The sequence below is a fragment of the Salvelinus alpinus genome, chromosome 4 (genome assembly GCF_045679555.1).
Source record: "Salvelinus alpinus chromosome 4, SLU_Salpinus.1, whole genome shotgun sequence".
Classification (NCBI taxonomy): domain Eukaryota; kingdom Metazoa; phylum Chordata; class Actinopteri; order Salmoniformes; family Salmonidae; genus Salvelinus; species Salvelinus alpinus.
Window position 1 is genome coordinate 96,861,158 of NC_092089.1, and position 26,524 is coordinate 96,887,681.

At 45.6% G+C, this 26,524-nt stretch overlaps 1 protein-coding gene across 4 annotated transcripts in view; it reads right to left on the reverse strand.

The window, feature by feature from the left end:
* LOC139574753 (neuroligin-3-like) overlaps positions 1 to 26,524 on the reverse strand; it is a 451,466-nt gene that overhangs the window by 114,191 nt on the left and 310,751 nt on the right. For all 4 annotated transcript variants that reach the window (XM_071399620.1, XM_071399618.1, XM_071399617.1 and 1 more), the window contains one exon: positions 14,920 to 15,105. In XM_071399620.1, the coding sequence (XP_071255721.1) occupies positions 14,920 to 15,105 (186 nt within the window). The remainder of the gene's footprint in view (positions 1 to 14,919; positions 15,106 to 26,524) is intronic.

The window sequence follows — 26,524 nt, forward strand, 5'->3', positions numbered from 1 at the left end:
GTACCAATACACCAAGTCTGAAACCATCAGGATCCTGAACAGCTTCTACCCCCAAGCCATACGTTTGATAAATAGTTAGTTAAATAGTTAACCAATAGCTACCAGGACTATCTGCATTGACCCTTTTTGCATGAACTCTTTTCACTCCTCACATGCGCTGTTGTTACTGTTTATTATCTATCATGTTGCCTAGTCACTTTATCCCTACCTATATCTTCCAGTGTTGTGTTCGAGACCACCTAAAGCGAGACCAGACTGGAGTAAATCGAGTCCGAGTCAAGACCAGGGGGAGACTGAGTCAAGACCGAGACCAGGGGGGGGGACAAGGGGTCTGAGTCCGAGTCAAGACCGAGACCAGAAAAATGCGAATCCAATTCAACACCATGATTGTAATGTTGTCAAATCACCACCATAACAAGAGTTGAAAATGTCCAGTATTTCAACACAAGGAACTGCTCTGCCTGCGGCTAGGGAACCCTGACCTGTTCACCAGACGTGCTACCTTTTGCTGTTTTCCACTCTCTCTACCGCACCTGCTGTTTCGACCTCTGAATGCTCGGCTATGAAAAGCCAACTGACATTTACTCCTGAGGTACTTACCTGTTGCACCCTCTACAACCACTGTGAATATTATTTGACCCTGCTGGTCATCTAATAATGTTTGAACATCTTGAAGAACGATCTGGCTTTAAATGGCCATGTACTCTTATAATCTCCACCCGGCACAGAGGACTGGCCACCCCTCAGAGCCTGGTTTCTCTATAGTTTCCTGCCTTTCTAGGGAGTTTTTCCTAGCCACCGTGCTTCTACATCTGCATTGCTTACTGTTTGGGGTTTTAGGCTGGGTTTCTGTACAGCACTTTGTGACATCAGCTGATGTTAAAAGGGCTTTAAAAATACATTTGATTGATTGATTGATTGATTTAGACATTCAGAATAGTGAAAAAATGCATGCTGAGGGAAAATAGAGCCACAGATCGGTGTGCTATAGCCAATCAGAACTACAGTAGGCCTTTATACAAACAAGCTATTTGCCACACAGGCCTGCCATCATTCACATTGAACTGGACTGTGTGTTTACAGGCAGTAGGGCCTGCCATCATTCACATTGAACTGGACTGTGTGTTTACAGGAAGCAGCAACAGCGCGACTTTAGATCATTAGAACACATTCGCCAAAGACCACAAAATACAAAATACATCTGAATGAATTTCTGCAAATACCTAAACACCACGGGAGTCCTCTTACATGTGGGAACTTTACATTCGTATTGATCAAACAACCATGAAAAGGTAGGCTCTCTCTCCTTCAGTTGTGCACAACAACAAGTTTCAACAACTAATGCTAGCAAGATGAGCTTAAATCTAACGAAGGAACATTAGATAAACTCTCAAACTTTTTCAGCTACTGTAGTTGGCTGTCAAAATTGCACTGATAAATGATTGGGAATTGGCAGCTCCTTCGGCAGCTTGCCTCCCTAAAAAAGGACCAAGCTAACTGGGTAAAGTTGGCTAGTTTTTGTTAGCTAGCTACTTACAGACACAAATGAGAGAACACCTCACTCTGACCTTTTTACTCGTTAGGCTGTTTACATGTTATCTAGAATATTCTTTTTACTAGTCATTTTTTTTGCTCCTGTTTACTGACACCGGTCATATTCAGCAGGTGTTGCGCGTTCGTAAATTCATCAGTTGTTCTGCACTCTGGCACCCTCAGACGAGAGTGCTCTGAAATCAGAGTAGATAGCCCGAGTGAATTTGCGAACGCAAGAGATATGCTAACTTGATAACAGTCGTTCAAGTTCTTGCTAGTTAAACAAATGACACCTGCATCTCTGTGAACAGCCACCGAGAAACGATATGAGGGGAAAAAATGAGTCACCCACTCCTCCAATGGCATGACATCCTCCTAGCAGCTTTTTAGCTAACGTTAGGCTCTGTGTTTTTAGCTAAATAGATACGCTAGCCTATTAGCCACCTTACGACTGACTTGTGATCATTTGCCCTTGCTTGTTTGATCTTATTGACATTCCCAGCGTTAGTTACATTCGTCCGTGTTTGTCAAGAATATCGAGTCATTGAAAGTGAAACAGTGCAGCCCGAATGGAGGCAGCAAACAATGTACCAGGCCAGCTGGGATTTACAACCTGCAAGTAATATTTGTTGGACTACCAAGAATCAAATCAAATCAAATTTTATTAGTCACATACACATGGTTAGCAGATGTTAATGCGAGTGTAGCGAAATGCTTGTGCTTCTAGTTCCGACAATGCAGTAATAACCAACAGTAATCTAACCTAACAATTCCACAACTACTACCTTACACACACACACAAGTGTAAAGGGATAAAGAATATGTACATAAAGATATATGAATGAGTGGTGGTACAGAACGGCATGGCAGATGCAGTAGATGGTATAGAGTGCGGTATATACATATGAGATGAGTACTGTAGGGTATGTAAACATAAAGTGGCATAGTTTAAAGTGGCTAGTGGTACATGTATTACATAAAGATGGCAAGATGCAGTAGATGATATAGAGTACAGTATATACATATGAGATGGGTAATGTAGGGTATGTAAACATTGTATTAAGTGGCATTGTTTAAAGTGGCTAGTGGTACATTTTTACATAATTTCCATCAATTCCCATTTTTAAAGTGGCTGGAGTTGAGTCAGTATGTTGGCAGCGGCCGCTAAATGTTAGTGGTGGCTGTTTAACAGTCTGATGGCCTTGAGATAGAAGCTGTTTTTCAGTCTCTCGGTCCCTGCTTTGATGCACCTGTACTGACCTCGCCTTCTGGATGATAGCGGGGTGAACAGGCAGTGGCTTGGGTGGTTGTTGTCCTTGATGATCTTTATGGCCTTCCTGTGACATCGGGTGGTGTAGGTGTCCTGGAGGGCAGGTAGTTTGCCCCTGGTGATGCGTTCTGCAGACCTCACTACCCTCTGGAGAGCCTTACGGTTGTGGGCGGAGCAGTTGCCGTACCAGGCGGTGATACAGCCCGACAGGATGCTCTCGATTGTGCATCTGTAGAAGTTTGTGAGTGCTTTTGGTGACAAGCCGAATTTCTTCAGCCTCCTGAGGTTGAAGAGGCGCTGCTGCGCCTTCTTCACAACGCTGTCTGTGTGGGTGGACCAATTCAGTTTGTCCGTGATGTGTACACCGAGGAACTTAAAACTTTCCACCTTCTCCACTACTGACCCGTCGATGTGGATAGGGGGGTGCTCCCTCTGCTGTTTCCTGAAGTCCACAATCATCTCCTTTGTTTTGTTGACGTTGAGTGTGAGGTTATTTTCCTGACACCACACTCCGAGGGCCCTCACCTCCTCCCTGTAGGCCGTCTCGTCGTTGTTGGTAATCAAGCCTACCATCATCCGCAAACTTGATGATTGAGTTGGAGGCGTGCATGGCCACGCAGTCGTGGGTGAACAGGGAGTACATGAGAGGGCTCAGAACGCACCCTTGTGGGGCCCCAGTGTTGAGGATCAGCGGGGTGGAGATGTTGTTACCTACCCTCACCACCTGGGGGCGGCCCGTCAGGAAGTCCAGGACCCAGTTGCACAGGGCGGGGTCGAGACCCAGGGTCTCGAGCTTGATGACGAGTTTGGAGGGTACTATGGTGTTAAATGCTGAGCTGTAATCGATGAACAGCATTCTCACATGGGTATTCCTCTTGTCCAGATGGGTTAGGGCAGTGTGCAGTGTGGTTGCGATTGCGTCGTCTGTGGACCTATTGGGTCGGTAAGCAAATTGGAGTGGGTCTAGGGTGTCCGGTAGGGTGGAGGTGATATGGTCCTTGACTAGTCTCTCAAAGCACTTCATGATGACGGAAGTGAGTGCTACGGGGCGGTAGTCGTTTAGCTCAGTTACCTTAGCTTTCTTGGGAACAGGAACAATGGTGGCCCTCTTGAAGCATGTGGGAACAGCAGACTGGGATAAGGATTGATTGAATATGTCCGTAAACACACCAGCCAGCTGGTCTGCGCATGCTCTGAGGACGCGGCTGGGAATGCCGTCTGGGCCTGCAGCCTTGCGAGGGTTAACACGTTTAAATGTTTTACTCACCTCGGCTGCAGTGAAGGAGAGCCCGCAGGTTTTGGTAGGGGGCCGTGTCAGTGGCACTGTATTGTCCTCAAAGCGGGCAAAAAAGTTGTTTAGCCTGTCTGGGAGCAAGACATCCTGGTCCGCGACGGGGCTGGTTTTCTTTTTGTAATCCGTGATTGACTGTAGACCCTGCCACATACCTCTTGTGTCTGAGCTGTTGAATTGCGACTCGATTTTGTCTCTGTACTGAGACTTAGCCTGTTTGATTGCCTTGCGGAGAGAATAGCTACACTGTTTGTATTCGGTCATGCTTCCGGTCACCTTGCCCTGGTTAAAAGCAGTGGTTCGCGCTTTCAGTTTCACGCGAATGCTGCCGTCAATCCACGGTTTCTGGTTTGGGAATGTTTTTATCGTTGCTGTGGGTACGACATCGTCAATGCACTTCCTAATGAACTCGCTCACCGAATCAGCATATTCGTCAATATTGTTGTTGGACGCGATGCGGAACATATTCCAATCCGCGTGATCGAAGCAGTCTTGAAGCGTGGATTCAGATTGGTCGGACCAGCGTTGAACAGACCTGAGCGCGGGAGCTTGTTGTTTGAGTTTCTGTTTGTAGGCTGGAATCAACAAAATGGAGTCGTGGTCAGCTTTTCCGAAAGGGGGGCGGGGGAGGGCCTTATATGCGTCGCGGAAATTAGTATAACAATGGTCTAGTGTTTTTCCAGCCCTGGTAGCACAATCGATATGCTGATAGAATTTAGGGAGTTTTGTTTTTAGATTAGCCTTGTTAAAATCCCCAGCTACGATGAATGCAGCCTCAGGGTGTGTGGTTTCCAGTTTACAAAGAGTCAGATAAAGTTCGTTCAGGGCCATCGATGTGTCTGCTTGGGGGGGAATATATACGGCTGTGATTATGATTGAAGAGAATTCCCTTGGTAGATAATGCGGTCGACATTTGATTGTGAGGAGTATTGGTGTATTGGTGAGAGTATTATTGGTGAGGAGTATTGGTGAGGAGTATTCACCAAATGCATTGGTGAATGATATTAATCATGGATTGAACTACATCCATCTATTCTGCCAACAATGTCTTAGTGTACGTCATGGAACTCTGAGTCAAATACAACCTATTTTTAAAACCTTTTATGAAGTTGGTTTTGTAGCATAAACTGGGAATATGATATTTTTGACTGATATTATGATTTTCTGTCTGTTTCATATCTGCAAAGTAGTTAAAACACTGTCAGTTCCAATTTAAACTATAGGTCACGTGTTACTTTGTGTGCTAAACGTGAAATGTTTTTTTGCAATGGGAAGTAATAGTTGTATATTTCGACTGGGAAATGCTTAACGGTTGTGTTTTTGGATTCTTATGATTGGGACCTACTGGCTTATTATGTCAGAGTTTATGGACTGCTTATCCTTTAACATCATTTAACATCATGACTGCTGTCACTCCATCGCCCTATCCAGTGGTGTAGTGGTCCTTTAACACCATGCTGTGTGTGACTGCTGTCTCTCCATCGCCCCTATCCAGTGGTGTAGTGGAGTCTGGAGAAGTCAGTATACTCTAATGTTGCCAAAACGTTCCCAAACCGCCCACCCAGCGAAAGAAAGGAACCCTGTGTGAAAAATCCTATTGTTTCCTGATAAAAAAAAGAAGAGTTTTCCTATATATTTATGATTTTCACTCTCAAAATCACACAATGCTTGAACCACATCAATCTGATTAGGTGTGTCGGCATCTGTCCACCCAGGCCCATCCATGTTTACTACGCTCCTGATGCTAACAGTGCGTGATGACAATAGCCTACTAACCAAATGTATTTATTTATTTTTATTTATATAGTACATCAGCTGATATCTCAAAGTGCTCTACTAACCAACACTTCAGACTAAACTTTTTCAATACCTGGTTTGCATACCCATTGTTGCCTTAGTTAGCATTTACTGGTAGATATCATCAGTTGAAACGTCTTTCATACCCTACCGGCTACCGATGTCACTCTTCTGTCAGCTGCTCCATGCCAGAACCAGTTGTGAGCTGCTCCATGCCAGAACCAGTTGTGAGCTGCTCCAAACCAGAACCAGTTGTGAGCTGCTCCATGCCAGAACCAGTTGTGAGCTGCTCCATACCAGAACCAGTTGTGAGCTGCTCCATACCAGAACCAGTTGTGAGCTGCTCCATGCCAGAACCAGTTGTGAGCTGCTCCATACCAGAACCAGTTGTGAGCTGCTCCATACCAGAACCAGTTGTGAGCTGCTCCATACCAGAACCAGTTGTGAGCTGCTCCATGCCAGAACTAGTTGTGAGCTGCTCCATACCAGAACCAGTTGTGAGCTGCTCCATGCCAGAACCAGTTGTGAGCTGCTCCATACCAGAACCAGTTGTGAGCTGCTCCATACCAGAACCAGTTGTGAGCTGCTCCATGCCAGAACCAGTTGTGAGCTGCTCCATGCCAGAACTAGTTGTGAGCTGCTCCATGCCAGAACCAGTTGTGAGCTGCTCCATGCCAGAACCAGTTGTGAGCTCCTCCATGCCAGAACCAGTTGTGAGCTGCTCCATGCCAGAACCAGTTGTCAGCTGCTCCATACCAGAACCAGTTGTGAGCTGCTCCATGCCAGAACCAGTTGTGAGCTGCTCCATGCCAGAACCAGTTGTCAGCTGCTCCATACCAGAACCAGTTGTGAGCTGCTCCATGCCAGAACCAGTTGTGAGCTGCTCCATGCCAGAACCAGTTGTGAGCTGCTCCATGCCAGAACTAGTTGTGAGCTGCTCCATACCAGAACCAGTTGTGAGCTGCTCCATACCAGAACCAGTTGTCAGCTGCTCCATACCAGAACCAGTTGTCAGCTGCTCCATGCCAGAACCAGTTGTGAGCTGCTCCATGCCAGAACCAGTTGTCAGCTGCTCCATGCCAGAACCAGTTGAGATCTGCTCCATGCCAGAACCAGTTGTGGGCTGCTCCATGCCAGAACAAGTTGTGAGCTGCTCCATACCAGAACCAGTTGTCAGCTGCTCCATGCCAGAACAAGTTGAGATCTGCTCCATACCAGAACCAGTTGTGAGCTGCTCCATACCAGAACCAGTTGTGAGCTGCTCCATGCCAGAACCAGTTGTGAGCTGCTCCATACCAGAACCAGTTGTCAGCTGCTCCATAACAGAACCAGTTGAGATCTGCTCCATACCAGAACCAGTTGTGAGCTGCTCCATGCCAGAACCAGTTGTGAGCTGCTCCATGCCAGAACCAGTTGTGAGCTGCTCCATACCAGAACCAGTTGTCAGCTGCTCCATGCCAGAACCAGTTGTCAGCTGCTCCATACCAGAACCAGTAGTGAGCTGCTCCATGCCAGAACCAGTTGTGAGCTGCTCCATACCAGAACCAATTGTGAGCTGCTCCATACCAGAACCAGTTGTGAGCTGCTCCATACCAGAACCAGTTGTGAGCTGCTCCATACCAGAACCAGTTGTGAGCTGCTCCATACCAGAACCAGTTGTGAGCTGCTCCATACCAGAACCAGTTGTGAGCTGCTCCATACCAGAACCAGTTGTGAGCTGCTCCATACCAGAACCAGTTGTGAGCTGCTCCACACCAGAACCAGTTGTGAGCTGCTCCACGCCAGAACCAGCTGTGAGCTGCTCCACGCCAGAACCAGCTGTGAGCTTCTCCATGCCAGAACCAGCTGTGAGCTGCTCCATGCCAGAACCAGCTGTGAGCTGCTCCATGCCAGAACCAGTTGTCAGCTGCTCCATACCAGAACCAGCTGTGAGCTGCTCCATGCCAGAACCAGTTGTGAGCTGCTCCATACCAGAACCAGTTGTGAGCTGCTCCATACCAGAACCAGTTGTGAGCTGCTCCATACCAGAACCAGTTGTCAGCTGCTCCATACCAGAACCAGTTGTCAGCTGCTCCATGCCAGAACCAGTTGTGAGCTGCTCCATACCAGAACCAGTTGTCAGCTGCTCCATACCAGAACCAGTTGTCAGCTGCTCCATACCAGAACCAGTTGTCAGCTGCTCCATGCCAGAACCAGTTGTCAGCTGCTCCATACCAGAACCAGTTGTCAGCTGCTCCATACCAGAACCAGTTGTGAGCTGCTCCATGCCAGAACCAGTTGTGAGCTGCTCCATACCAGAACCAGTTGTGAGCTGCTCCATACCAGAACCAGTTGTGAGCTGCTCCATACCAGAACCAGTTGTGAGCTGCTCCATACCAGAACCAGTTGTGAGCTGCTCCATACCAGAACCAGTTGTGAGCTGCTCCATGCCAGAACCAGTTGTGAGCTGCTCCATACCAGAACCAGTTGTGAGCTGCTCCATACCAGAACCAGTTGTGAGCTGCTCCATACCAGAACCAGTTGTGAGCTGCTCCATACCAGAACCAGTTGTGAGCTGCTCCATACCAGAACCAGTTGTGAGCTGCTCCATGCCAGAACCAGTTGTGAGCTGCTCCATACCAGAACCAGTTGTGAGCTGCTCCATACCAGAACCAGTTGTGAGCTGCTCCATACCAGAACCAGTTGTGAGCTGCTCCATGCCAGAACCAGTTGTGAGCTGCTCCATACCAGAACCAGTTGTGAGCTGCTCACTCTTGCTGCCTGCAGATGATATTTAGCTGAAACTAGGCTGTGTGCGGCACGCATGTGAATATAATTCACCTGCTTTGCGATTGTGTAGGCTACTTTGTGTTTAATTTCTCTATTGTTCTACACGATTGTTAAGTCGTATACCTCCACTACACTACTTCGATTCGTATCAGTGGGGATTAAGAAGTGAGTATACGAAATGCCCACTGAAAATAAAGTGGGTATACGGCTTATACCTTCGTATACCCTCCACTACACCACTGGCCCTTTGTGTTTTACTAAACGTGCACTCTCCTACATGAGTGCGCTGGTATTACTGTTGCTGTCCTTTCAGAATCACTAACATGTCACACACTGAAGGCCTATAGGTTCACCACTGTACTAACCTGTCACACTCTGAAGGCCTATAGGTTCACCACTGTACTAACCTGTCACACACTGAAGGCCTATAGGTTCACCACTGTACTAACCTGTCACACTCTGAAGGCCTATAGGTTCACCACTGTATTAACCTGTCACACTCTGAAGGCCTATAGGTTCACCACTGTACTAACCTGTCACACACTGAAGACCTATAGGTTCACCACTGTACTAACCTGTCACACACTGAAGACCTATAGGTTCACCACTGTACTAACCTGTCACACACTGAAGGTCTATAGGTTCACCACTGTACTAACCTGTCACACACTGAAGACCTATAGGTTCACCACTGTACTAACCTGTCACATACTGAAGACCTATAGGTTCACCACTGTATTAACCTGTCACACTCTGAAGGCCTATAGGTTCACCACTGTACTAACCTGTCACACACTGAAGGCCTATAGGTTCACCACTGTATTAACCTGTCACACACTGAAGGCCTATAGGTTCACCACTGTACTGACCTGTCACACACTGAAGGTCTATAGGTTCACCACTGTACTAACCTGTCACACACTGAAGGCCTATAGGTTCACCACTGTACTAACTTGTCACACACTGAAGCCCTATAGGTTCACCACTGTACTAACCTGTCACACACTGAAGGCCTATAGGTTCCCCACTGTCACACACTGAAGGCCTATAGGTTCACCACTGTACTAACCTGTCACACACTGAAGGTCTATAGGTTCACCACTGTACTAACCTGTCACACTCTGAAGGCCTATAGGTTCACCACTGTACTAACCTGTCACACACTGAAGGTCTATAGGTTCACCACTGTCACACACTGAAGACCTATAGGTTCACCACTGTACTAACCTGTCACACTCTGAAGACCTATAGGTTCACCACTGTACTAACCTGTCACACACTGAAGACCTATAGGTTCACCACTGTACTAACCTGTCACACTCTGAAGACCTATAGGTTCACCACTGTACTAACCTGTCACACTCTGAAGCCCTATAGGTTCACCACTGTACTAACCTGTCACACACTGAAGACCTATAGGTTCACCACTGTCACACACTGAAGACCTATAGGTTCACCACTGTACTAACCTGTCACACACTGAAGGCCTATAGGTTCACCACTGTCACACACTGAAGGCCTATAGGTTCACCACTGTACTAACCTGTCACACACTGAAGACCTATAGGTTCACCACTGTACTAACCTGTCACACACTGAAGGCCTATAGGTTCACCACTGTACTAACCTGTCACACACTGAAGGCCTATAGGTTCACCACTGTACTAACCTGTCACACACTGAAGACCTATAGGTTCACCACTGTACTAACCTGTCACACTCTGAAGGCCTATAGGTTCACCACTGTACTAACCTGTCACACACTGAAGACCTATAGGTTCACCACTGTACTAACCTGTCACACACTGAAGACCTATAGGTTCACCACTGTACTAACCTGTCACACACTGAAGACCTATAGGTTCACCACTGTACTAACCTGTCACACACTGAAGACCTATAGGTTCACCACTGTACTAACCTGTCACACTCTGAAGACCTATAGGTTCACCACTGTACTAACCTGTCACACACTGAAGACCTATAGGTTCACCACTGTACTAACCTGTCACACACTGAAGACCTATAGGTTCACCACTGTACTAACCTGTCACACACTGAAGACCTATAGGTTCACCACTGTACTAACCATTCACACTCTGAAGACCTATAGGTTCACCACTGTGCAATGAAATGATGAGTCCTCACTGTCCATTAAGATCCTTGCTGTTTTATAGATGTTTTTGTGACTTATGAACTGGGTTGTCTGTCTTAGTAGTAAATGTTTGCATGTGTTTGTTAGCATTTACCTAGCATTCTGTATGGTGATTCATTAATACTTGTTAGCATTCTGGCAATTGACATTTTTTGGTGCTTTTTTAACGTAAAACAAATGTAATGTGCCCCTTGTGTGGGCACTACAGGTAATACCGTATACACTGGGATGGCACAGGCAAGGAAATCTGGATGCTGTCCAACACCAGCAGCTACTGCAGCCAGGTGTGCTAGCTGCTAGCGCCATGGTTTATAATTCATTTGATTATAGATTTTACTTAAAATTCCATGTCGCTGAGTGGTTTGGGCGCTTTGGTTCAGTTGTTGTTGGGGTTCTATTGCCTAGGCAACATAGACAACCAACCAGGTTTAGGGAGGGAGGGAGGGAGGGAGGGAGAGAATAAATTCTGTTTTTATAAGCAGGTGTGGATATCTGTTTAATCTCTAGTTTTTCCTGTCACTTTTAGGAAGGAAGGCCCACTTCAGTCTGAAACTTCACGTAATTACACGAGAGAGAGAGACAGAGAGAGAGATGGAGAATGGAGCGAGAGAGTGGTGAGAGAGTAGGGGGGATTGTGATTGCCGTTGGTAACACTCCTCACAAGAGGCCCTGTCGTGATGGAAAGCTTCCTACTTCAATTACCAACCATCTCACTAGTTTCACTCTGTTCTGCTTTATCTGGTCAAACTGAGTACCAGGGCATCATACATATCTATTCAAGAGGCAACAAACTCCAGCAGCCCTGGTAATGTCCAATTTAGAAAGGAGGAGGCAGAGAGGATCTGGTTTCTGAGGCTGTATAATATCATGCTACATGGAGCGTAGCATTACGGAGGCTGAATAAAAAATGCATTTATGGTAAAAATTCAAACGGAAGCCATTTATCTGAAGGGAAACCAAGGCAATTAGTAACGCTTTAATGCCAATTAGAAACAAAAACTGTGTCCTGTAATTGGATAAAACCTGCTCCTTTAAACAAAGCAGTGGTGCTGAAATGGCCTCTTTATAAACACATGGTGGTGGTCGCCTTCATCATAAAGCGAAGCCAGGAATTCCCAGTTGGTAAAAATAAAATTATGGTAATGAATGGTTTACTTTCCTTAACCTTCCTTCCTTCCTTCCTTCCTTCCTTCCTTCCTTCCTTCCTTCCTTCCTTCCTTCCTTCCTTCCTTCCTTCCTTCCTTCCTTCCTTCCTTCCTTCCTTCCTTCCTTCCTTCCTTCCTTCCTTCCTTCCTTCCCTCCCTCCCTCCCTCCCTCCCTCCCTCACTCACTCACTCACTCACTCACTCCTTTCTTTCCTTCTGTTCTTCCTTCTGTCCTTCCTTCCTTGACGATCTGCCATGTAACGTGTTTCTGTGCATGGTCCTTGTTCATTTGTAGCATTACATGGTGAATGCGTAAAAATTGCTTAACCCTGGCCCTAACCCTAACCCTGGCCCTAACCCTAACCCTAACCCTAACTCTAACTCTAACTCTAACTCTAACTCTAACTCTAACTCTAACTCTAACTCTAACTCTAACTCTAACTCTAACTCTAACTCTAACTCTAACTCTAACTCTAACTCTAACTCTAACTCTAACTCTAACTCTAACCCTGGCCCTAACTCTAACTCTAACTCTAACTCTAACTCTAACTCTAACTCTAGCCCTGGCCCTGGCCCTAACCCTAACCCTAACCCTCGCCCTAACCCTAACCTTAACCCTGGCCCTAACCCTAACCTTAACCCTGGCCCTAACCCTAACCTTAACCCTGGCCCTAACCCTAACCTTAATACTTACCTGAATCTTTATTCTAAACCTAACTGTAACCTTAACAAGCAGTTGCTTATCAACAGATAGTTTGTTGATAGTATGACCATCTGTTGAACATCTACAAAGTGGGACCTTGTTAAAGTATTTATTACAACAAGCTACCTAATATCAAAATCAAATGTTATTGGTCACATAGACATTTTTGGCAGATGTTATTGCCGGTGTAGTGAAATGCTTGTCTTTCTAGCTTCAACAGTGCAGTAAGTTAGTATCTACCAATTCACAACAATACACACATCTAAAAGTAAAAGAATGGAATGTAGAAATATTTAAATATTAGGATGAGTAATGTCGGAGTGGCATTGACTAAAATACAGTAGAATAGAATACAGTATATACATATGAGATGAGTAAAGCAGTATGTAAATGTAGATACTCATACAGCTTCCGGTATAAATCAGGATGTGCACAAGTTCCAGGAACTATTAAAGTATTTAACATAAATACATACGACACACACACACCCAAGTATATGCACTGCACACGCGCACACGCACACACACACACACACACACACACACACACACACACACACACACACACACACACACAACCCAGCATGTGTCCGTCCATCATGTTAGGCAGCAGTTAAGAGCAGCATGACTTCTATACTGTCCATCCTGTCCTGTGTCTGTGTGCCTGTGTGTGTCTGCGCCTGTGTGTGTCTGTGTGTGCAACAGGTCGATCATGGACAGTTCATCTCCATTGAGTGGTTGAGGCATGACGTTAGCCACTAGATAAGCAACATCTGTCATGATTAGATGTTTGGATTGTTCCATTATTCAGGGTTGGGGAGAGGGGGGGTCCCTGGATACTGGATGTCCACTTTATCCCCCAAGCATCTCTGGATAACAAATCCCAAAAACAGTTATGTCAGTAAATCAACTGTAAACCAGATACTCAGGTTAAATCTTGGTCAGTAAATCAACTGTAAACCAGATACTCAGATTAAATCTATTTCAGTAAATCAACTGTAAACCAGATACTCAGATTAAATCTGTCAGTAAATCAACTGTAAACCAGATACTCAGGTTAAATCTTTGTCAGTAAATCAACTGTAAACCAGATACTCAGATTAAATCTATGTCAGTAAATCAACTGTAAACCAGATACTCAGATTAAATCTGTCAGTAAATCAACTGTAAACCAGATACTCAGGTTAAATCTTTGTCAGTAAATCAACTGTAAACCAGATACTCAGATTAAATCTATGCAGGTGCCAACTTTCTAAAACAACTAACTAAATACACATTTAACAACAAAAAGTTCATGAATCCAGGTAAAGACCAAAAACTATACCGAACAAAAATATAAAAATGCAACATGTAAAGTGTTGGTCCCATGTTCCATGAGCTGAAATAAAAGTTCCCAGAAATGTTCCATATGCACAAAAAGCTTATTTGTCTCAAATGTGGTGCACAAATTTGTTTACATACCTGTTAGTGAGCATTTCTCATTTGCCAATATAATCCATCCACCTGACAGGTGTGGCATATCAAGAAGCTGATTAAACAGCATGATCATTACACAGGTGTACCTTGTGCTGGGGACAATAAAAGGCCACTCTAAAATGTGCAGTTTTGTCACACAACCCAATGCCACAGATGTCTCAAGTTTTGAGGGAGCATGCAATTTGCATGCTGACTGCAGGAATGTACACCAGAGCTGAATTTTTATTTCTCTACCATAAGCCGCCTCCAATGTTGTTTTAGAGAATTTGTCAGTATGTCCAACTGGCCTCACAACCGCAGACCATGTGTATCGCGTCCTGTGGGCGAGCGGTTTTCTGATGTCAACGTACTGAACAGAGTTCCCTTTGGTGGTGGTGGGGTTATGCAATGGACAACGAACACAATTGCATTTTATCGATGGCAATTTGAATGGACAGAGATACCGTGACGAGATTCTGAGGCCCATTGTCGTGCCATTAATCCTCCGCCATCACCTCATGTTTCAGCATGATAATGCACAGCCCTATATTGCAAGGATCTGTACACAATTCCTGGAAGCTGAAAAGGTCCCAGTTCTTTCATGGCCTGCATATTCACCAGACATGTCACCCATTGAGCATGTTTGGGATGCTCTGGATCGACTTGTACGACAGCGTGTTCCAGTTCCCGCTCAGTGTAAATACCCACTAAATACCAGACTTCCTCAACTGATTCTGACACAGTGACATCCAGTACCCAATCCCCCCATCCCATAGTAATCATGGACAGAGTGTGTTCCTACCTTCAGAGTGGTGTGAGAGGGTGAGCAGGCTGACACAGGACGCTCCTATCCCAGATCCGAACACAGTGATACGGTTGGAGTCTCCTCCGAAGTATCCAATGTTCTCACTGATCCACCTCAGAGCCTGGATCTGGTCCAGTAGGCCGTAGTTCCCCTTAGCTGCCTGGTCCCCTGTAGACAGGAACCCTGGAACAGACACAGAGGATACAGGGTTAGTCAATGATGTTACACTAACAGGGATGCAATTGTGTTTCCCCAAGGTAGGTTGAGGTTGATTCCTTTTGGGTCCCAGGTTAAGACTGGACTGGACCTGGACCTAGCTACTTCCGGCGCCGACAGAGATGGCCGCCTCGCTTCACGTTCCTAGGAAACTATACAGTATTTAGTTTTTTTACGTGTTATTTCTTACATTGGTACCCCAGGTAATCTTAGGTTTTATTACATACAGTCGGGAGGAACTACTGGATATAAGAGCAACGTCAACTCACCATCATTACCACCAGGAATACGACTTTCCCGAAGCGGATCCTCTGTTTTGCCCACCACCCAGGACAATGGATCGGATCCTAGCCGGCGAACCAAAACAACAACGCCGTAAAAGGGGCAGACGAAGCGGGCAAATCGCGCACCGCTCCCGAGCATACTACTCGCCAATGTCCAGTCTCTTGACAACAAGGTTGATGAAATCCGAGCAAGGGTAGCATTCCAGAGAGACTTAAGAGACTGTAACGTTCTTTGCTTCACGGAAACATGGCTCACTCGAGGCACGCTATCGGAGTCGGTACAGCCACCTGATTTCTTCAGACGTGGTGTGATCATAACTACATACAGGACCTCAAGTCCTTCTGTTCACCTTACTTAGAATTCCTCACAATCAAATGTCGACCACATTATCTACCAAGAGAAATCTCTTCAATTATAATCACAGCCGCATATATTCCCCCCCAAGCAGACACATCAATGGCCCTGAACAAACTTTATTTGACTCTATGTAAACTGGAAACCACATATCCTGAGGCTGCATTCATTGTAGCTGGGGATTTTAACAAGGCTAATCGGAAAACAAGACTCCCTAAATTCTTTCAGCATATCAATTGTGCTACCAGGGCTGATAAAACCCTAGATCATTGTTATTCTAACTTCCGAGACGCATATAAGGCCCTCCCCCGCCCTCCTTTCGGAAATGCTGACCACGACTCCATTTTGTTGCTCCCTGCCTATAGACAGAGACTAAAACAGGAAGCTCTGTTCAACGGGTCTGTTCAACGCTGGTCCGACCAATTTGATTCCACGCTTCAAGATTGCTTCGATCACGCGGACTGGGATATGTTCCGCATTGTGTCAAACAACAACATTGGCGAATACGCTGATTCGGTGAGCGAGTTTATTAGCAAGTGCATCGGCGATGTCGTACCCACAGCAACAATTAAAACATTCCCAAACCAGAAACCGTGGATTGATGGCAGCATTCGCGCGAAACTGAAAGCGCGAACCACTGCTTTTAACCAGGGCAAGGTGACCGGAAACATGACCGAATACAAATAGTGTAGCTATTCCCTCCGCAAGGCAATCAAACAAGCTAAGCGTCAGTATAGAGACAAAGTAGAGTCGCAATTCAACGGCTCAGACACAAGAGGTATGTGGCAGGGTCTACAGTCAATCACGGATTACAAAAAGAAAACCAGCCCCGTCGCGGACCAGGATGTCTTGCTCCCAGACAGACTAAACAACTTCTTTGCTCGCTTTGAGGACAATACAGTGCCACTGACACGGCCCGCTACCAAAACCTGCGGACTCTCCTTCACTGCAGCCGACGTGAGTAAAACATTTAAACGTGTTAACCCTCGCAAGGCTGCAGGCCCAGACGGCATCCCCAGCCGCGTCCTCAGAGCATGCGCAGACCAGCTGGCTGGTGTGTTTACGGGCATATTCAATCAATCCTTATCCCAGTCTGCTGTTCCCACATGCTTCAAGAGGGCCACCATTGTTCCTGTTCCCAAGAAAGCTAAGGTAACTGAGCTAAACGACTACTGCCCCGTAGCACTCACTTCCGTCATCATGAAGTGCTTTGAGAGACTAGTCAAGGACCATATCACCTCCACCCTATCTGACACCCTAGTCCCACTCCAATTTGCTTACCACCCCAATAGGTCCACAGACGACGCAATCGCAACCACACTGCACACTGCCCTAACCCATCTGGACAAGAGGAATACCTATGTGAGAATGATGTTTATCGACTACAGCTCAGCATTTAACACCATAGTACCCTCCAAACTCGTTATCAAGCTCGAGACCCTGGGTCTCGACCCCGCCCTGTGCAACTGGGTACTGGACTTCCTGATGGGCCGCCCCCAGGTGGTGAGGGTAGGTAACAACATCTCCACCCCGCTGATCCTCAACACTGGGGCCCCACAAGGGTGCGTTCTGAGCCCTCTCCTCTCCTCTCCCTGTTCACCCACGACTGCGTGGCCAACTCAATCATCAAGTTTGCAGACGACACTACAGTGGTAGGCTTGATTACCAACAGCGACGAGACGGCCTACAGGGAGGAGGTGAGGGCCCTCGGAGTGTGGTGTCAGGAAAATAACCTCACACTCAAAGTCAACAAAACAAGGGAGATGATCGTAGACTTCAGGAAACAGCAGAGGGAGCACCCCCCTATCCACATCGACGGGACAGTAGTGGAGAGGTTAGTACGTTTTAAGTTCCTGAGCGTACACATCACGGACAAACTGAATTGGTCCACCCATACAGACAGCGTGGTGAAGAAGGCGCAGCAGCGCCTCTTCAACCTCAGGAGGCTGAAGAAATTTGGCTTGTCACCAAAAGCACTCACAAACTTTTATAGATGCACAATCGAGAGCATCCTGTTGGGCTGTATCGCCGCCTGGTACTGCAACTGCTCCGCCCACAACCGTAAGGCTCTCCAGAGGGTAGTGAGGTCTGCACAACGCATCACCGGGGGCAAACTACCTGCCCTCCAGGACACCTACACCACCCGATGTTACAGGAAGGCCATAAAGATCATCAAGGACAACAACCACCCGAGCCACTGCCTGTTCACCCCGCTATCATCCAGAAGGCGAGGTCAGTACAGGTGCATCAAAGCAGGGACCGAGAGACTGAAAAACAGCTTCTAAGGCCATCAGACTGTTAAACAGCCACCACTAACATTGAGTGGCTGCTGCCAACATACTGACTAAACTCCAGCTACGTTAATAATGGAAAAATGTATGTAAAAAATGTACCACTAGCCACTTTAAACAATGCCACTTTTATATGTTTACATTCCCTACATTACTCATTGCATATGTATATACTGTACTCGATACTATCTACTGCATCTTGCCTATGCCGTTCTGTACCATCACTCATTCATATATCTTTATGTACATATTCTTCATTCCTTTACACAAATTGTTAGGTTAGATTACTCGTTGGTTATTACTGCATTGTCGGAACTAGAAGCACAAGCATTTCGCTACACTCGCTTTAACATCTGCTAACCATGTGTATGTGACAAATAAAATGAGATTTGATTTGGTTGAGGTTGATTTCTTTAGGGTCCCAGGTTAAGACTGGACGCCTGGTGATGAATATTGTTTTTGTTGACTCTACTTGGTTAAGTCAACTCCAAAAGCTTGAGGTGAGTCATCAAGCACAAGGAACGGTCGGGAATCACTGGTGTACAATGTGTTGTATGTTGTACAATGTGAAGCTTCAGGATAAAAAAGGGACCAAATGAACTGACATTACAGTGTTTCTACCAAGTCAAGGTAACTTGCAAAGACCACAAATCCCCCCCCCTCCCCTCCTTCTACCCCACCCCTTTTAGCCCAAACTATCAAGCTCTCTGGCTCTCCAGTGAGATCCTGACTTATTGGAGAACACGATTGTTGGTCAAATAAAAGGGCTGTGTGACCACATGTCATCTCTACATTATGGGAAATCAATGTTGAGCCTCCCTGGACGATCACATATCACCCTGTCTATCGACCCGCCGTGATGAGAACCACATGTATCTATGAATGCTGTTGTGTTGTGACACTGAGAGAAAAGGCAGGGGAGATGGAAACTAAGAGGCCCTGAATAATGTAGAAGAAATGTTCCCTCATAAATCATGACCTCTTTACTGTAGGCCTTTATTTCAACAACAAAAAGAGTTTATTTGTACTTCATGATTGAAATGTTCTGATGTTCAGAGATTTTACTACAGGATATAGAACATGAAGTAGAAATGATGAGTAGATGTACTTTATGTTACATACACCAGGTACAGTGTACAAAAGTATGTGGACACCCTTCAAATGAATGGATTCGGCTATTTCAGATACACCTGTTGCTGACGTGTATAAAATTGAGCACACAACCATGCAATCTCCATAGACAAACACTGGCAGTAGAATGGCCTTATTGAAGAGCTCAGTGACTTTCAATGTGGCACCGTCATAGGATGTCACCTTTCCAACAAGTCAGTTCGTCAAATTTCTGCCCTGCTAGAACTGCCACGGTCTGTGCTGTCAGGAGAACGTTAGAATGCCAGGAGAACGCTACCTGCCCCTGTGCACAAAGCGAGGTCCATACAGCAATGGTTTGTCAAGATCGGTGTGGAAGAACTTGACTGGCCTGCACAGAGCTCTGACCTCAACCCCATCAAACACCTTTGGGATGAATTGGAATGCAGACTGTGAGCCAGGCCTAATTGTCCAACAGCAGTGCCTGATCTCACTAATGTGGTTGAATGGAAGCAAGTACTAAATCCTTCAGCTATGGCTTGTACCTCGAGTGGAGAGTAACATGAACACATAAGCTGTTAGCAGTTTTACAGGGCTCTACATGTTTCCAATGTACAGAACATGGACTAGATGGACTAGACATTTCCACTGAATCCTATCTTCTCACATGATAGCGTGTGACACTGAGCCTCTCTTTGGGGAGGCACTATAAGCACATCTCTAGGGCTCTGTACCAAACATATGAGAGAGAGCGAGAGGGACGCGCACCCACGCACAAATTCACACTATAACGGTGTCTCCAGGGCTCAGGCCCAGCTGCATGTTGGGTAATAGAATGTTAAATCATCTGACGTCCCACAGGACCTCTCAATCGACTCAGTGTCCATCAACCCTCCTCAACATGGGTTGCATCCCAAATGGCTCCCCATTCACTATATCGGGCACTATGTGCCCTGGTGAGAAGTGGTGTACTAGATAGGGAATAGGGTGCCGTTTGGAACACACACAGGGAATAACAGACAGGAAAAGGAAATTAAACGAATGCAGATATGCATTCATTGAGTATTGAGTTCACTGGCTGCCTCTAAAACTAAACAATCCAAATAAACAAGACGTTAACATTTAGAAAAGCACCCCTACATCTGATCTAGCTTGTTGCAGGTGCGTGGGAATAATTCAATAATACATTTAGGTTCTGTTGAAGGTGAAAAGGCAGACGCGTAGCCCTAAGCTTGAATAAAACAAAATGATACTGTCTGGCAAGAGCAGTGTGCAGGTTTTCCTTTTCTTAAAAAAATAAACAAATCTATTAATATAGGCACCTTAATATAGGCACCTTAATACAGGCACCTTAATACAGGCACCTTAATACAGGCACTTTAATATAGGCACCGTAATACAGGCACCTTAATACAGGCACCTTAATACAGGCACCTTAATACAGGCACCTTAATACAGGCACTTTAATATAGGCACCGTAATACAGGCACCTTAATACAGGCACCTTAATACAGGCACCTTAATACAGGCACCTTAATACAGGCACCTTAATACAGGCACCTTAATACAGGCACCTTAATATAGGCACCTTAATACAGGCACCTTAATATAGGCACCTTAATATAGGCACCTTAATATAGGCACCTTTTGGCAGTGGTAAGGGGAGACAGGACATCAGCAGAAGGCTAAGGCAGGTTGACACGCTCAAATTGAAGACTTATTTACAGCTCTTCTTGGTAATCCAACGTGAAGTTGCCATATATCACAAAATATCAGCAAATAGTCATTGTATATTTACAATTATAAACTGGGTGGTTCGAGCCCTAAATGATTGGCTGACAAGCCGTGGTATATCAGACCGCATGCCACGTGTATGACAAAACATTTATTTTTACTGCTCTAATTACGTTAGTAACCAGTTTATAATAGCAATAAGGCACCTTGGGGGTTTGTGATATATGGCCAATATACCACGGCTAAGGGCTGTATCCAGGCACTCTGAGATGCGTCGTTCCTGATTGGTCATATACCACAAACCCCCCCGTGCCTTATTGCTTAAATATATAACCTACACTGGCAACAGCCAAAAGAAATAGTCTCTGTATTAGGCTTAACACATCCAATCTGAACCCGGCCGGCCACTGGTAGCCAGCCTATGGGTACGGTTTCACAGCCGCCCCTTGAGAAACAACAGTGAATCTGCCTTACAGGTAGTGATGGGTCAATCGCGAACAAACGGCTCTTTTTGAACTGATATTTTAGGTGAACGTCGGGAACCGAATCGCTTCTGTGAAAGAGCCATTCATTTGGCTCCCTGACTTGATTATGGTTACGACTGCTTTTTGTGCTCCAGACAGCCACTAACTGCAGATAAGTTAGAACATTGTTCTCTGAAGATGGTCATTGTGGGGCGGCAGGTAGCCTAGTGGTTAGAGGCAGGTAGCCTAGTGGTTAGAGGCAGGTAGCCTAGTGGTTAGAGGCAGGTAGTCTAGTGGTTAGAGGCAGGTAGCCTAGTGGTTAGAGGCAGGTAGCCTAGTGGTTAGAGGCAGGTAGCCTAGTGGTTAGAGGCAGGTAGCCTAGTGGTTAGAGGCAGGTAGCCTAGTGGTTAGAGGCAGGTAGCCTAGTGGTTAGAGGCAGGTAGCCTAGTGGTTAGAGGCATGTAGCCTAGTGGTTAGAGGCAGATAGCCTAGTGGTTAGAGGCAGGTAGTCTAGTGGTTAGAGGCAGGTAGCCTAGTGGTTAGAGGCAGGTAGCCTAGTGGTTAGAGGCAGGTAGCCTAGTGGTTAGAGGCAGGTAGCCTAGTGGTTAGAGGCAGGTAGTCTAGTGGTTAGAGGCAGGTAGCCTAGTGGTTAGAGGCAGGTAGCCTAGTGGTTAGAGGCAGGTAGTCTAGTGGTTAGAGGCAGGTAGCCTAGTGGTTAGAGGCAGGTAGTCTAGTGGTTAGAGGCAGGTAGCCTAGTGGTTAGAGGCAGGTAGCCTAGTGGTTAGAGGCAGGTAGTCTAGTGGTTAGAGGCAGGTAGCCTAGTGGTTAGAGGCAGGTAGCCTAGTGGTTAGAGGCAGGTAGCCTAGTGGTTAGAGGCAGGTAGCCTAGTGGTTAGAGGCAGGTAGTCTAGTGGTTAGAGGCAGGTAGCCTAGTGGTTAGAGGCAGGTAGTCTAGTGGTTAGAGGCAGGTAGTCTAGTGGTTAGAGGCAGGTAGTCTAGTGGTTAGAGGCAGGTAGCCTAGTGGTTAGAGGCAGGTAGCCTAGTGGTTAGAGGCAGGTAGCCTAGTGGTTCGAGCGTTGGGCCAGTATCTGAAAGGTTGCAAGATCAAATCCCTGAGCTGACAAGGTAAAAATCTGTTGTTCTGCCCCTGAACAAGGCAGCTAACCCACTGTTCCTAGGCCGTCATTGTAAATAAGAATTTGTTCTTAACTGACTTGCCTAGTTAAATAAAATAAAAATAAAAATGGTTCACTGCAGGAAGAATAGCTAGTAAGAAGAGAGCCTCAGTTTGGTCTGAAAGCTTCTGTAAAAGCAGAATATTTCAGTCAATCATGAGTGAGAAAGTTACAGAGGCATAACTATCATACCCTCCCCAAAATGCTAACCTCCCCTGTTATTATAATGGTGAGAGGTTAGCATGTCTTGGGGGTATAATAATATATTATTGCTAACCTCCCCTGTTATTATAATGGTGAGAGATTAGCATGTCTTGGAGGTATAATAATATATTATTGCTAACCTCCCCTGTTATTATAATGGTGAGAGGTTAGCATGTCTTGGGGGTATAATAATATATTATTGCTAACCTCCCCTGTTATTATAATGGTGATAGTCTTGAGGGTATGATATTATGATATTTGTGTGTCTGTAACTTTCTTACTCATCATTATTCATGATTCATTCAGGACTATCTGTAATTATGGTAGAATCCACATTCATGTAGAAGTGTTTAGAAAGATATTTCATTCTTATTTACAACAAAAGTGACTCCAAAATGACACAATACTTTATTTACCATTTATTTCTATTGGGCTCAAAAAAATCTCTAGTCAACATACTCTACCAGACAATCTGTAGTCAATATACTCTACCAGACAATCTGTAGTCAATATACTGTACCAGACAATCTGTAGTCAATATACTCTACCAGACAATCTCTAGTCAATATACTGTACCAGACAATCTGTAGTCAATATACTCTACCAGACAATCTGTAGTCAATATACTCTACCAGACAAGGCTCTTCTCAACTCTGTGATTGTCACCCCACCTCCACCTCTCCTCTCTCTGACTCCCTGTTGGTCCAATCATAGAGGGTTGGAAGGGAAGAGGGCATGGATCATGGATAGGGCTCAGCCACGCTAGGTGTCATAGGAAGCTAGACAGGGGTAGCACGCACGCACGCACGCACGCACGCACGCACGCACGCACGCACGCACGCACGCACGCACGCACGCACACACACACACACACACACACACACACACACACACACACACACACACACACACACACACACACACACACACACACACACACACACCAGCAGATGGTCTCCTTCAGGATGACAGAGATAGCAGGAGGACATAGAGAGAGGGATGGATGGAGAGAGCGTGAGAGAGAGGGAGGAAGAGAGATGAAGGAGGAGGGTAAGAGAGTGAAATGGGAGGTTGTGGGGAAGAGAGAGAGAGAGAGAGAGAGAGAGAGAGAGAGAGATAGACAGAGAGAGAGAGACAGAGAGAGAGAGAGAGAGAGAGAGACAGAGAGAGAGAGAGAGAGACAGAGAGAGACAAGAGAGAGAGAGAGAGAGAGAGAGAGAGAGAGAGAGAGAGAGAGAGAGAGAGAGAGAGAGAGATAAATAAGCAAATAAAGCAAACCAGCAAAATAAAATAAAGCAAACCAATAAAGCAAATTGAATTGAATTGAATTGAATTGAGAGAGAGAGAGAGAGAGAGAGAGAGAGAGAGAGAGAAGATGTCGTCAGCAGAAATTAGAGTCTCTCTCTCTCTCTCTCTGTCTCTCTCTGTCTGTCTCTCTCTCTCTCAATTCAATTCAATTCAATTGACTTTATTGACATGGCAAGTTATTATTACTTACATTGTCAAAGTATACATATCGAAAAATTTTAATAAAATATATATGTATATATATACACAAAATATATATATATTTATATATAAATAAATGGTGGGACTAACAGTAATAATAATAGTAGTAGTGGACATGGGATTACCATTAATAACAGCTACAACAACAATATTAATCAGAACAACAATACATTAAACACTCTCTCTCTCTCTCTCTCTCTCTCTCTCTCTCTCTCTCTCTCTCTCTCTCTCTCTCTCTCTCTCTGTCTCTCTCTCTGTCTCTCTCTGTCTCTCTCTCTCTCCCTCTCTGAGCAGATCCTCCTCCTTATGTTGTCTGGTAACGAGTACAACAGATTTACACAAATCTTTAGAGGCACGATGGGAGTTGAGACGTGACTATGGCACTATAACCCTCATTAACCAAATGGTTCACAGTGACTTCACACACAGCAACACAACATGTCACTGGTGTTAGGAGACTATAGGAGATGTAATGTAGAGGTGACCTCTGGGGATAGGAGACTATAGGAGATGTAATGTAGTGTGGAGATGACCTCTGGGGTTAGGAGACTATAGGAGATGTAATGTAGTGGTGGCCTCCGGGGTTAGGAGACTATAGGAGATGTAATGTAGAGGTGGCCTCTGGGGTTAGGAGACTATAGGATATGTAATGTAGAGGTGGCCTCCGGGGTTAGGAGACTATAGGAGATGTAATGTAGAGGTGGCCTCTGGGGTTAGGAGACTATAGGAGATGTAATGTAGTGTGGAGGTGACCTCTGGGGTTAGGAGACTATAGGAGATGTAATGTAGTGTGGAGGTGGCCTCTGGGGTTAGGAGACTATAGGAGATGTAATGTAGTGTGGAGGTGACCTCTGGGGTTAGGAGACTATAGGAGATGTAATGTAGAGGTGACCTCTGGGGTTAGGAGACTATAGGAGATGTAATGTTGTATAGAGCTGGCCTCTGGGGTTAGGAGACTATAGGAGATGTAATGTAGAGGTGGCCTCTGGGGTTAGGAGACTATAGGAGATGTAATGTGGAGGTGACCTCTGGGGTTAGGAGACTATAGGAGATGTAATGTAGAGGTGACCTCTGGGGTTAGGAGACTATAGGAGATGTAATGTAGTGTAGAGGTGACCTCTAGGGTTAGGAGACTATAGGAGATGTAATGTAGAGGTGACCTCTGGTGTTAGGAGACTATAGGAGATGTAATGTAGAGCTGACCTCTGGGGTTAGGAGACTATAGGAGATGTAATGTAGAGGTGACCTCTGGGGTTAGGAGACTATAGGAGATGTAATGTAGTGTAGAGGTGACCTCTAGGGTTAGGAGACTATAGGAGATGTAATGTAGAGGTGACCTCTGGGGTTAGGAGACTATAGGAGATGTAATGTAGAGGTGACCTCTGGGGTTAGGAGACTATAGGAGATGTAATGTAGAGGTGACCTCTGGTGTTAGGAGACTATAGGAGATGTAATGTAGAGGTGACCTCTGGGGTTAGGAGACTATAGGAGATGTAATGTAATGTAGAGCTGACCTCTGGGGTTAGGAGACTATAGGATATGTAATGTAGTGTAGAGGTGACCTCTGGGGTTAGGAGACTATAGGAGATGTAATGTAGTGTAGAGGTGACCTCTGGGGTTAGGAGACTATAGGAGATGTAATGTAGAGGTGACCTCTGGGGTTAGGAGACTATAGGAGATGTAATGTTGTATAGAGGTGATGATGATATGTGATGTCAGAAATGTCTTCCTGTGTTGAATAGTCAGCTAGTTAAATATGCAGGTTGGGACCTCTTTCATTCTTCCTGTGTTGAATAGTCAGCTAGTTAAATATGCAGGTTAGGACCTCTTTCATTCTTCCTGTGTTGAATAGTCAGCTAGTTAAGTATGCAGGTTGGGACCTCTTGTCACGCCCTGACCTTAGAGATCCTTATTATTCTCTATGTTTTGTTAGGTCAGGGTGTGACTCGGGTGGGAAATTCTATGTCTTCTGTTTCTTTGTTTTTTGGCCAGTGCGGTTCCCAATCAGAGGCAGCTGTCTGTCGTTGTCTCTGATTGGGGATCATACTTAGGCAGCCCTTTTTCCCACCATTAGGTTGTGGGAGCTTGATTTCTGTTTAGTTATTGTTGCTGGACAGAACTGTGCGTTTTCGTTTTCTATTTTGTTATGTTGTTTGAGTGTCCTTTGGAATTAAAATCATGAACACTTTCCACGCTGCGCCTTGGTTCTACTCTTTCTACCACCAACAAGAGACGTTACACCTCTTTCATTCTCCCTGTGTTGAATATAGTCTCCTATAGTC